The sequence below is a fragment of the Canis lupus genome, chromosome 6, assembly GCF_003254725.2.
Source record: "Canis lupus dingo isolate Sandy chromosome 6, ASM325472v2, whole genome shotgun sequence".
In the NCBI taxonomy this organism is placed as follows: Eukaryota; Metazoa; Chordata; class Mammalia; order Carnivora; family Canidae; genus Canis; species Canis lupus.
In genome coordinates, this window is record NC_064248.1 from 18,722,760 (window position 1) to 18,736,749 (window position 13,990).

Sequence of the window (13,990 nt, forward strand, 5' to 3'; positions counted from 1 at the left end):
TATCTCCACCTCTTCTCCCCTTATCTCCACCTTTCCTCTTACCTCCTCTTCAAGAAGAGGGGAGAGGGTGATCAGGCAACCGAGGGAAGACAGATGCATGCTGGGCAGCATGGAAAAGGCCCTGGAGTTGAGGGCATTTGGATCTGCACACCAGTCACAAAGATGCCATTGACTCCCTTTGTGACCATGGACAGACTCCAGGCTTCTATTTTCTCACCTGTGAAATGGGTATAATCATACTGAGGGCTACTATATACAGCTGTGCAAGAGGGCTTCTGCTTCAACTCCAGGGAGGGACATGCACGTAGACTGTATTGTGAATAGAGCCTTATGGAGACGTGCAGTGGGCAACCTGAACAATGGTACATAGGCCTGATCGTGGTACTTCATGATACTTCTGAGAGTTGTCATGAAAATTAAGAGGGAATAACAGAATGCGTGGCACATAGCAGGTGCACAAGCATGATTACTTTCCTCGTTATCTACGTCTTCCCTCCTCATCAATACCTTATCACTCTATCTTAAAGTCAGGTTGATGAGGGCTCCCGACGCCACCATCCATACAGAGAATTGCCCCCAGGGTTCTAATAATCCTGATAGCTGTAATGATAACATACCCCCTAGGCACCGACACTACCCTTCACCTTACCAGTCACAGTCTTCATCTTAGGGTTCAAACACTTGAAGCTCAGAGAACGAAGCTTTGCCCAGTGCTACAAGGTGAAAATGTGATGGAATAGGATTCCCACTCAGATCCTTGGGAACCCAAATTCTCCCAGCCAGTGGGCTCAAAGATTTTTGACCATGAGCCACAGGAAAGCATTTCTTATTTCAGATACATGAATAGAACTGAAAATTTCACAAAACAATATTCACTCTTGCTACACTTGATGGTATCAGATATTTCTATTCTATTCCGTCGTCGTCGTTGTTGTTGTTGTTGTTTTAATGCTGGCAATCAGTGGAGGTGATTTCATGACCCACTAGTCTAGTGAGTCCAGACCTGCAGTTTGAAAAATACTCTCTAGGCTGCTTCTCCCAACTATAGTGCACAGGCTAACTTCGGCTGATGCCTGTTTTTGTAAATGAAATTTTATTGGGGGCAGCCCGGGTGGCTCAGCGGTTTGGTGCCACCTTTCAGCCCAGGGCCTGATCCTGGAGACCCTGGATGGAGTCCCATGTCAGGCTCCCGCATGGAGCCTGCTTCTCCCTCTGCCTGTGTCTCTGCTTCTCTCTCTGTGTGTCTCTAATGAATAAATAAATAAAATTTAAAAAATTAAAATAAAATTTTATTGGTACGTCGCCATACTCATCCATCTATGTATTATCTGTGGCTCTTTTGTGCTATAGCAGTAGAGACGTAGTTGTAACAGAGACTGCGTGGACCACAGAGCCTAAAATATCTGCTTCTCTGGTACTTCACAAAGTTTGCCCATCTGGGCCCAGATCTGACTCTGTGTCTCCTTTGTTTAATTTCTCCAGGCCTGCCCTGTGCCCTCTTGCCCAAACTCCAGCACCTTGGCTGGCCCAGGAAAGCACCACCCTCGGGCTTCCCGCTGGAGTCCTGCCACCAGCCCTCTGCCTCCTGTGCTGTCCCCCAGCACAGACACAGGGGGACAGAGCCCCAGATGGCCTCCTGACCCCTTGTTCTGCTCCGCCCACAGGCCTCCTGGGAATGGTAGCCCATATGATGTACACACAGGTGTTCCAGGTCACCGTGAGCCTCGGCCCCGAAGACTGGAGACCCCACTCCTGGGACTACGGGTGGTCCTTCTGGTAAGTGGCTTTGACCTTCAGGCATGCTGGGACTTCAGCAGTCGGCCCAGCTGGGGGAGAGAGGGACAGAAGATGAAGGCAAAGGCAGCCCAGAGTCCAAAGGCACTTTGAGACCTTAGAGCTGGGGTTGGCAGACTCTGGCCCATGGGCCAAATCTGGCTCACCACCTGTTTTTATGCAGCCCTCAACCTAAGGATGCTTTTTACATGTCTAAATACTGGAAAGTAAATCAAAAGAAAAGTAATGACATCTTGTGATGTGTGAAAACGAGGCAAAATTTCGATTTCAGTGTCCATCAACGCAGTTTCATTGGGACAAAGCCACACTTACACTGACCTGTTGCCCGTGGCTGCTTTCACGCTACAACAGCAGAGTTGTGGGTTCTGATTGTGACTGACACTCGATGGGCTGCAAAACCTAAGATATTTACTCCTGACGCTTGACAGAGAAAGTTTGTCGACCCTGCTATACAGGCTGCTCTGAAGGTGGAGATGGAAGCTAGCAAACCGTGGGAACCCTGGGGTCTGACAGGCTAGGGATCCAAAGGAAGGCAAGACTCCCAGGCGTAGGTAAACACGGGGTATGTATTGTTAGTTCAGGCAACAGAAGAGTCCAAGTGGATCAGCTAGGGTGCCTTGGGTTGTAGCAGAAAAATCCATCCATGTCAGTCCAAGCAATGCGGAAATAAGTTGGTTCCTGTAAGTGGAAGGTGCAGCCATGTCGTGGACTTCAGGGTATGTTCGATCCAGAGTCTCTGATGTCATCAGGACTGACTCTTCCTCTTCCTCGGTGATCATCTGCACATTAACCCTATCCCTGGGTGGGCTTCCCTCCTGGTGAAGTAAAAGCTGCTCCTGAGGCTGGTGCTTCTTCCTCCACATCACAGGAGAAGAAAGGGCTTCTCTTTCCCCAACATTGACTAGAATCCCAAGCTTCCCTCGCATGGACCTAGCTTAGCTCATTTTCTTTCTCCTGAAATCATCACCACAGCTGAGGGAATGTCATGAGCTTATTGGCTTATCTTGCCCACACTCACCTCTGGAATGAAGAATGAGCCAGAAACTCACAAATGGTGAGTAGGTGGAATGGATGCTGGGTGAGCTACTACACGGTCAGCTTCAGGCACAGCTGGATCCAGGTGATCGGGTGATTCATCAGGAGCTTAGGCAATCTCCCCTCCCCACTTTGCTGTCTCTGTTCCCTTTGTGTTGGTTTCATTTACAAGCAGTTTTTCCCCAAGCAGAGATGGTCACCAAGCCCAGCTCAAGGCTTACATTTTACAAATGCAGCAACAGTAGCAGAAACATGGGGCTTCTTTCCAATATTTCCAGCCAACATCCTGCTTATGGCTTTCATTGGATTGGCTTAAGTCAGGTGTCCACCCCATGACCAATGATTTAGACCCTGAACAGACTGGACTACTCTCATTGGTCTGGCCTGAGTCACAAGGTCAAGCAGGAGGGATTGGCCCCACCCAAACCCTTGGACAAAGAAGAGGAGGAGAGGTCCCCCAGCAGAAATTTGGGGGTGGGATGGGGTCATCAGAAGAAGGAATGCATGCTGGCAAGAATGCGACCACAGATGTCCATTACCCAGGGTCTGCAGGTCTGCAGACCATTTATCCACTTAATTACTTTACATGCATTTACTGGATGCCTACTTGGGGACAGCCACTGTCCTAGGAGCTGCAGGCACAGCAGTGGCCAAGACACTGTTGTAACAGGCCATTGAGACGAGTACACAAGCTATCATGTGGTGATGGGGGGTTCAGAGCACAGAGGAGGGGTTGCTGACCCAGCTTCGGGCAGGGAGGGTCCTCTGGGGAGAAGGTGGCCAGGCAGACTGGTGGAGGAGGGAACGAGAGAGTGTGCTGGGCAGGAGGAACAGCAGGTAGCAGAGGCTTTGGAGGAAGATGGTCAGAGTGGAGCAGGAAGGACTCTAACACAGAAAGACCCCCTTTCACCCCCCACCGTGGGGACTCCTGCTAATTGCTGCCCCTTCCCCCTCTGCTTGGCTCCACTCCTGTAAAGCCATGTGCCTTAAAGGGACCTGGACCCTCCAACACCATCCTGATCCCTTGAAGTGGAGGGACCGCAGGGAAACCAGCTAAGGCTCTGACCCCCTTTTCACCCAATGCTTCCCTCCCTCTAGCAGTTCTTGCCTGAGCTCTTGACCTCAGAAGCTCGTCATCTGAGCTAGAGAAGGTGACAAAGGAAAGGAATGAACATTTTTAAGTGTTGAGCCTGTGTGTGATAATCCCTGCCATGTATGGAGCGCTGGTATGTTGCCGTAACAACACCATGGGGCGGGTACTTTGTGGAGAGGAAACTGAGGCACAGGGAACTTAAGTCACCCATCCAGGCTGTCTGGCTGCTGAGCGGCAGAGCAAGGATCTGAACCCAGGCAAGTCTGGCCTCGGAGCCCACACCCTCAGCCTCTGTATTTTGCCTCTCCGAGAATGGGTAATGCAAAGACAGTTTGTAGATATGCTTAGCACACTGTTTGACGCATGGTAAGTGCTCTTAAACACCAGCCTTTCTTTTTTTTTTCTTATTGATTTTATTTATTTATTTATTTATTTATTTATTTATTTATTTATTTATTTAGAGAGCACCAGTTGGGGGAGGGGCAGAGGGAGGGGGAGAGAGAATCTCAAGCAGACTCACGCCGAGTGCAAGTATGGAGGCTGATATGGGGCTTGAGCTCATCCTGAGATCATGACCTGAGCCAAAATCAAGAGCCCAAGAGCCCGACACCTAACTGACTGAGCCACCTAGATGCCCCAGACACCTGCCCTTCTAATATTACTGTTATTGATATGAAATTAACATATGCAAAACCCCCGTGTTGCATGTGTGAAAACTAGGGCTCAGAAAGGTTGGGTCAGTCCCCCAGGGTCCCACAGCCTGAGGTGGTAATAGGATTCTCAGGTCTCTCTTTCTAGGAGCCCCTAGCTCTCTACCCTGGCCCCCAGCATCTAAAACCAAGCCTGCTGATGTCAGCCACAGCAACCTTTCTTTCTATGGAAGCTGGGCCTCGTGGCTTGCTCTTCTGCTCCCTTGGGGCTGGCCTCGTTCTCATTTGACTTATTTAAGGCCGGGGCCCAACGTGCGGTCCCTATTAGGGCTGATCCATTTCTTCTTGTCAGCAAGGCCTGCAAGATGGATCAGCCCCATTTTTCATCCTTTGCTTTTGGGGCCTCGCCAGGGCTGTGCAGTGTCATTTCTCTTGTTTAATATGTGTGAGGCCATTTGTCAAAATTCTGGACCCAGCGCCTCCCCTGTCCCTGCCCCAGGCACCAGAGAGGAGACCAGCTTTGAGGCCAGGCAGCGCCAGCCTCTTGTCTCCCCACCCAGCAGGGCAAGACACACCTCAGGAGTTTGGGAGGTGGGGGTTAAGAGGTCAGATATCAGAGATGCCCAGCTGATGTTAGGCACCAGCTTCTGGGAGGAACATCTGTGCAGGAAGAGAAGTTTCCATGATTGGGAGTCAGACAGCCTGGCTTACAGTTTACCCTGACGTGCATGGCTAGGGTGCTGTGGGCCGGCAGCGCAGAGGTGTGGTTGAGGCCAGAGGAATCAGATGACTTAGGAACAGACTCTCACTCTGACTCTTGCTGGCTGCAGAGTTGCATGAGGTCACTCAGCCTCCCCATACCTCAGTATCCTCATCTGTAAAATGGGGATGGCATGAGTCTCTACTCAGGGGGCTCTTGCAAGCAGTGTGTCAGTTTTCTCTTCATTTATAACACATCACCCTAACATTTAGTGGCTTAAAATAAAAATATGTTACTGTCTTTTACGGTTTAGTGGGTTGACTGGGCTTAGCCAGGTCGTTCTTGCTCAGGGTCCTGCATGACACTTAGGTGGGATGTTGGCTGGGGCGGCATCATCTGGGACGTGGCCAGGCAGGGTGTCCAAGCAGGCCCCGCCTCCCAGCACTGGCTGCGGTGCGGGCTGGGGGCTGGGGGTCAGCTAGGCAGTCAGTGGGAGCAGCCTCTTGCGGGGAGCAAGGACTCCAAGAGGTCTGAGCAAAAGTGACAAGTTTATGACCTTGCCTCAGGAGTCACACTGTCACTTCTGGTACATTCTGTTGGTCAAGAGCAAGTGATGTGGCCGGATTCAAGGAGGAGGGGCTGGGATCCCTGGGTGGCGCAGCGGTTTGGCGCCTGCCTTTGGCCCAGGGCGCGATCCTGGAGATCCGGGATCAAATCCCACATCAGGCTCCCAGTGCATGGAGCCTGCTTCTCTCTCTGCCTCTCTCTCTCGCTCTCTCTCTGTGACTATCATAAATGAATAAAAAAAAAAAAATTAAAAAAAAAAAAAAGGAGGAGGGGCTGCACAAAACGTGAACTTCGGGAGGTGAGGCTCCTGGTGGTGTGAGGGTCATCTCTGGTTAGGGGCTATGATGAGGACCATGTGAAGTGACGCGAATGAGGTGCTTAGCACAGAGAGTGTGCTCCACAAATGTTGCTGGAAAGGCAAGCGATCCAGCCTCTCAGTGTACTCGTCTCTAGAGCAGGTAATAGTGATGTGTGTTTCATAGGGTTGTTGGAGGGACTACGTGGGACCAACCTTTTAAAGTGCTTGGCACACAGGAAGTGCTTATAAGGGGCAGTGATCATAAACGGTGGTAATGACACTGAGCCTTTGGTAATGCTGCTCTCACTTGATGAGAGGCATGTGTCCCGAACGTCCCTGTGGTGACTTCCAGTGGGCAGGCAAGTGGTCCCTTGCTGTCTGGTCTCTGGGCTCCACCTGCCTTGGACATGCCTCTCACATTTGCTCCCAGGATGTCAGTGTTTCCTTACGATCCAGCCCTGCCCATGCCTGACTCCCCACTTTGGCCCTAAGCTTCAGAACCCCATCGTTGCCTGAGCCCGGGACCCCTCTAGTGCTCCTACCTTCTTTCCCCCCAGCTATGTGGGTCCTGAGCTGTTTGGTCCTGTTTCCCCTGAGCTGTCTGGTCCTGCTGCGCTGACTCCCACAGAGGAGTTACCATGTCAGACAGTTCAGGGACCGGGACACAGCCTCAGAAAGAGCAAAGGCTCAGGTCACACAATTATCCTAGGTGCTGCGAACTGCATGCAGCCCGGGGCTGAACCCAGCCCGGTGATGTTTTGTGTCCACCTGCCACGGTGTTATATAAAAGATGTATTTGGGTGCCTGGTGGCTCAGTCAGTTAAACATCTGCCTTTGGGCTCAGGTCATGATCTTGGGGTCCTGGGTTGGAGCCCTTCCTCAGGCTTCCTGCTCAGTGGAGAGTCTGCTTCTCCCTCTCCCTCTGCCCCTCCCCACTGCTCATGCTTGTGTTCTCTCTCTCTCTCACACACACACACAAACACACACACACCACACGCACATACACACACACAAATCTAAAAAAATATTAAAACTACAATGTTTAAAAACATAAAAAATAAAATATGTATTTGTTTTTAACATCTAAAAAAGTAAAACTTTTACATAAATATCCAAGTTTGGGGCTTCTCTTCACCATTAGAAGTTATGGCCTTGCCTAACTGGCATTGCCACATGGCAGCGGGAGCTGAAGCTGAGTGGCGGCTGCCCCTTTAGATGGGGCACATGCTCTCCAGGTCACCGTTGTCCCCACCACTCCTTATTGCCTTATACTTTCCCCAAATCATCATCCACCAGACCCTGCAGGAATTTGAGTTGTGACCCCTTCATGGAAGGTCAGCATGGCAGTTTTCCTGGCGATGACAGGAAAGTGGAAAGCTAGTCACTTTGTTCTTCTCTTTTGAATTTGACCAAAATGGAGAAAGATTTTTAAAAAGCGCCCCTCCTACCACAAAACAGTGAAACCCCAATCCTGAGCATTCAGCCTGCAGACTGACTGTGGGAGAGGATCATGGAGTTGTACTTCATAAGAGCTAGAAGCCCAGAGAGGTTAAGCAGTTTGGCACAGGTCACAGAGCAAAGAGTAGCAGGTTGGGCCAGTACTGAGTGGGTGGTGCCTCTCTGTGTGCCTCTGAGACTCCGTCTGTGTGAAGCGCAGTGGCAACGAAGGCTAGCTTCTTCCCTCTCTTGGGATCCTGGGCTGCCCTGCCCTCTCTGCAGGCCGTAGCTGGCATTTCAGCAGATTGACCCCTTACGGGTGGGGCTTCTGCTGCTATCACCAATGAAGAGCCTTGGCCTCAAAGAGCCCCTGGAGAGGGTGTATTTACTGATGTCCCTGCTGAGAGGCTGTGTGGTCAGCAGGAAGCTGGAAACTCTCACTTTTTCATGTATTGCCAGGCAGCTAGCCTTGGCCTCCCTTTGTCTGAGACCAGGGAGGGAACGGTATGGCTGCCCAAGGGTGCCTGCTGGCCATGGTTGGACTAGCTGGGCTTCTTGAACCTGCCATCATCAGCTCTTGGTCCCTTCTGCTCTGGGGCACTGAGCATTTGTGTCCTGACCTGCACAGTGACTCTGTGCCTATCTGTCTTTTTTTTTTTTTTTTTTTTATTGGTGTTCAATTTACTAACATACAGACTTGAATGAGGATGAGGGCTGCCTCTCTCAGTGGTCAGTAAACAGTCTTCCCACTGAGCAGGGCCTGGGGCAGATTGCAAGGTGGCATCTATGTATGCATCTCTGAATCTGCCTCCAGCATCCCCTCTGCCCTGCCCTGCAGCTCCCAGAGGACAGAGTGGTTGACAACCACTGTGTCGACCCTATCACCCTCGCATTTCCTCCCTACAGTGTCCACTCTGCTCTTGGCTCCAAAAACCAGGCCAACCTCCCACGTATCTCCCTGCACCAGCTCAGAAGTGCACCAGCTCAGAAGGGCAAGCTGCAAACATCAGCAGGTGTTCCAGCCCTGAGGTTTTCAAACTCTGCCCTGCGTGGGGGCCCCAGGGGGTGTTAGGATGAGGCACAGCAGGGAGATTCACGCAGGCAGCCCTGAGCCCTTCATCCACATGAAAACCAGGACGGTGTTTTTATATCAATTTGTTCAATGTGTTATCATCGTATCTGTATTACTTCATTCTACAAATATTTACTGAGCACCTACTGTGTGTGTTCTAAGTGCTAAGGATATAGCAGTGAACAAAACAAAGCTCCTGTTCTCACGAAGCTGAAGCTCTGGCATGGGTGGAAAGAACATCAAAAAACAAATAATTGGGACTACCACTTCTGGAAGGATGAAGTACACATACTTCTCCCTATTTCTCCTGCTAAGTATAACTAAATCCTGGAACATCAGACATAAAGCACTTAAGCATAAGAAGACTCTGAAGAGCGGACAGAAGACAGTAGACTCAGTAGACTCTCTCAGGGTCTGAGAGACAGCACATTGGTATGGACTTTTTGTCTAGTGCATCCCACTTTGGAAATGAAGAAGTCAGCAACCCAGCAATGCCAAAAGGTGCGCACATACACACACACACACACACACACACACACAGACCCCACCAAAGGTCTGCTTTCTGTAGCCAAAGGACCAGAGAAGGGGGAGCCTACTAAGAAAACTTAGCAATAACTGCTCTCTATAGTCCTACATCACGGAAAACAAAGCACAAGCAGACCAACGGTTGTGGCTTGACACCCCCTGCCATACCAAGCTTGGATTCACCTCCTCAGGCTGCAGTGAGGCACCTAAGTGCGTGCCCCCTCACCTGCTGTGGTGATGCAGGAGTAGGGAGCTGGGACTGTCACTTTGCTGGAGCAGTAACAAGCCCCACCCATCCCCAAGTGGCAGTGGAGATCCCATGGGGAGCCTGGACCCTGACCCCAGCTGGCAGTAACATGACTGAATGTGTTCCCCCTAAGGCTGGGAACACCACTCCTTCAGCATGGTGCTAGAACTTCTCAGGAGTGCAGGACAGCATGAAAAGTAAAGCATACAGACTGGAAAGTAAGAAGTAAACCATACTTATTTGCAGATGCCACGATTGTTTATGTAGAAAAATCCAAGAAATCTACCAAAAAATGCCTGGACCTAATATAGGAGTTCAGTATAGTCTTGGGATATGAGAGAAAAACCACAAAAATCAATTATACATACATATCTCTAAGATTTACTGAATTTAGAGAAAGAGCCTGTGTGTGTGTGTGTGTGTGTGTGTGTGTGTGTGTATGAGTAGGGGGAGGGGCAGAGAATCTTCAAGCCGACTCCCCACTGAGCATGGAGCCTGACATGGGGCTGGATCTCACGACCCATGAGATCAAGACCTGAGCCAAAACTGAGAGTCAGATGCTCAACAGGTACCACAATCAATGTTTTTTAAGATTTATTTATTTGAGAGAGAGAGTGAGCAAGAGAGCACTAGCAGAGGAAGGGCAGAAGGAGAGGACAAGGAAGAGAAAGAATCTCAAGCAGACATCCTGCTGAGCGTGGAGCCAGATGCAGAGCTCAGTGTCAAGATCCTGAGATCACGGCCTGAGCGGAAACCAAGAGTCAGATGCTCACCCAACTGAGCCACCCACACGCTCCAGGGCCCCAATTATATTTCTATAACATTGAGCAGTTGGACAACAAAACTAATAATACAATACCATTTGCACTTAAAAAAAAGTGAAACACTTTGTCCTAAATCTAACAAAACTTCTGTAGGACTTGCATGCTGAAAACCACAAAATGACAATGAACGAAATCAAAGAAGATTGAAATCAATGGTGAGGAATACCATGTTTGCGGTAAAGACTTCAATTCTCCGCACGTTGGTATATAGGTCTCATGCAATTCCTATTAAAATCTCAGCAAGACTTCTTGTAGGTATAGACAAGATTATTCTAAAATTTATTAGGAGAGGCAAAGGAACTAGAATAGCTAAAACAAATTTGAAAAACAAGACTAAAGGTGGGAGGAACCAGTCTATCCAATTTCAAGACTTAATATATAGTTACGGTAGTCCAGACTGTGTGGTATTGGCAGAGGGATACACAGAGATCAATGGGACAGAGTAAGGGACCCAGAAATAGACCCACACAAATAGGCTGAACTGATATGTGACAAAGATGCAAATCCATCCAGTGGAGTGGGGGAGGTAGCCTTTTCAACAAATGGTGCTGGAACTATTGGACATTCAGAGACAAAAAAAAAATCAATCTAAACTCTATGCCTTGTATAAAAAATAACTCAAAATGGGTCGTGGACCTAAATAAAAATTGTAAAACTATACAATTTTTAGGGAAAAAAAAATAGAAAATCTTTGGGATCTAGACCTGGGCAAAGAGGTCTTGGATTTGGTATCAAATGGATCAAAAGCATAAATGGAATATATAATAAATTGGATTTCAACAAAATGAAACACTTGCCTGGGCAGCCCGGTGGCTCAGCGGTTTAGCACCTGCCTTCAGCCCAGGGTGTGATCCTGGAGACCCAGGATCGAGTCCCACGTGGGGCTCGCTGCATGGAGCCTGCTTCTCCCTCTGCCTGGGTCTCTGCCTCTCTCTCTCTCTCTCTCTCTGTGTCTATCATAAATAAATAAATAAAATCTTGAAAAAAAAAGGAAACATTTGCCCTGTTACAGACCTTGTTAAGAGGTTGGAAAGACAAGTTACAGAGGAAGAAAGTATGTGTAAGCTACGACGTCTCTGACAAAGGCCTAGTATTTAGGATCTGTACAAACACTCAAAACTCAACAGTAAACAACAACAGCAGCAAAACAATCCGATTAGAAAGTGGGCAGAAGAACATGAACGGATATTTTGCCAAAGAGGATAAACAGATGGCAAGTAAGCAACTGAAAAGATGTTCAACACCATTAGCCATTAGGAAAATGCAAATGAAAACCACAATGAGGTGTTACTACACATCTATCAGAAGAGCTAAAATAAAATAAAAAAAAAACCAAAGTGACAACGTGACATGCTGGTGCAGATGTGGAGAAACTCTGTGATATAAAGGAACAAATGGTTGATACACACAGCAGCCGGGATGACTCTCCAGAGTATTATACCAAGTGGGAAAAGCCAATCCCCAAAATACGTGCTTTGTGCTTCCATTTATGCAACGTTCTTAAAATGACAAAGTTGGAGAAATGAAGAACTGATTAGTGGTTGCCAGAGGTTGGGAGGGGAGGGGGGGGGCTGTAAAATGGCAACAGGAGGGATCATTGTGCTGATGGATAGAGACGCTCTGTATCTTGACTGTATGGGTGTCAATATGCCGGCTGGGGACTGTATTTGCAAGATGTTACCATTGAGGGAAACTGGGTAAAGGGTACATGGATCTCTCTGTATTATTTCTTACAACTAAATGTGAATCTATAATTATCCCAAAATAGAAGGTTTCATTTAAGAACAAAGAATAATAAATAATAGGAATAAAAGCTACAGGAGAATTACAGGGTGTGGTGAGGGCTGAGATGAAATCGAACAGGGGTGTGTGACAGGGAGAGATGCTCCTCCTCTGGTTGGGTCATCAGATTTGGGAGTTGGACCCGCTCCTAGATTAGATCCCTGACCGTAAAGACTAGAAATTCACTTTAAAACTAAGCTATGTAAGAGAGAGGAATCTATAGAAAGTAATTGTCCAAGAACTTGGGTTGCCAATGACAGACACTCAATCCAAACTGGCTTAGGGAAAGAAAAACTCATAAAGGAATTGGGGCTCCCATAGCTGAAAAATCCAGGGATAATGGCTTCATCTTAGGGATCTAGCTCTTTTTCATGGCCCCCCTTTGAGTCAGCCTCCTTAGCAGGTTGCATAGTGGCAACATAGTCCCCAGAGCAGCTCCAGGCTCAGATCCCACCAGCTTGGCACCCCAAGACAAAGATTTCCAAGAGTCCTGCGATTGAATCTCATTAGCCTGACTTGGGTGTCACATGCCCATCCTTGAACTAATTACTGCATCTAGAGGGAAGAGATGATCTCATTGACCAGGTGATGGCCGTGTGATCATCCCTAAAGATTGAGGGTGAAGCCAGCTGCACACAAACCACATGGCCTCAGAGGAGGGGAGCACCTGGATCCTTAACAGAATGGATGCTGGTCAGGCAAAACCAACCTGTGTATCCTCGTGGAATCCCAGGAAAAGCCCGCTTCTTTATTCTCCAACCTCATGTTCTGAATTTGCACCTCTGTAGTTCAAACACACATCCCACGCTGAGCTAGTCTTGAGTGTCATTGCTCCGAGGAGAGAATATCTGATTGGATCACCTTCGGTCAGATGTCAGCCCTCATCCAATCATCTGTGAACAGAGGTCGGGATCACCTGCTGGACTCTGATGGACAGGACAGTTCTAAGAGGGGCTGTCACAGATACTCAAGAGCTTCTGGGAGGTCTAAATTAGCTCCTTATCATGAAGGAACAAGGAATCTATTAATGGTTTGGGCGCTAAGGGATAGGTGATGATAGGGGATCCCTGCAAGAAAGGCTGAATTCTCATACTTCCCCTTGCTTTCCTTCTGGGTGTCCTGGGGCTGACGAAGAGAAGAGCAGTGGGTGTGAAGGTGGGCTGCACCGCATGGGGGGTGATATTGAGAGAACCAACAGGTAGCTGGCAGAAGGGGAGGCTGGATGCCCTGAGACAGGGCCGTAGCACTGAGCCCTTGATTTGGAGGAAACCAGTCATCAAGGCAGACACTGGGGAGCAGGGACCTGGACACCAGACTGGGTACAACAACCAGGGCCAGGCAGGTCCCCACTGCTGGTTCTAAATGTTACTGCCCAGTTTTGGCCAGAGGAAGTAGGCAGGAGGCCACTTCTCGAATGGACCCTGGGTCGGAGAAGCCTGGCAGCCTGGCTGGCTGAGCTCCGAGCCCCACACCCCCCTTTCCTTCTTTCCAGTTGTGGATAGAAAAGATGCTCCAGCTCTGGCTGGCTCCGCATACACATCAGGTGAGTGTGGCCAAGAGTGGCCAGCTGTGCTTGGAGGAAGAGCGGAGCAGAACGCCACACGGGTCATTGTAACTTAATCTCTCAGAGGGAGAGTTTGGAAATGAAGCCAGACAGGAGTGGTAGTAAGAACCTTGAAACTGCGGACGGTAGTAATGACAGCAAACCTGTCTTGGGTGCCTACTGTATGCTCCAGGCGCTGTTCTGAGATGTTTTGAATGGCTCATCTCCTTCAATCTTGGCAACAACATTGTGAGCTGGCGCTTGTTATGTCCCCTAAAATGACATGAGGAATAAGAGGCAGAAAGGTCAAGCAACTTGCCCAAGGTCACACATGAACAGAGGTAATTTAACCCCCACGGAAACCAGCCTTTAGGGTGTCTGACCCCCCCTGCTTCTCTATTATTAACTCCAACTAATCGCACT

General features: G+C 48.9%; 1 protein-coding gene across 4 annotated transcripts in view; it reads left to right on the forward strand.

The window, feature by feature from the left end:
• Window positions 1-13,990, forward strand: part of GSG1L (GSG1 like) — a 202,376-nt gene that overhangs the window by 161,542 nt on the left and 26,844 nt on the right. For all 4 annotated transcript variants that reach the window (XM_049111267.1, XM_049111266.1, XM_025415665.3 and 1 more), the window contains one exon: window positions 1,665-1,776. In XM_049111267.1, coding sequence (XP_048967224.1) covers window positions 1,665-1,776 — 112 coding nt within the window. The remainder of the gene's footprint in view (window positions 1-1,664; window positions 1,777-13,990) is intronic.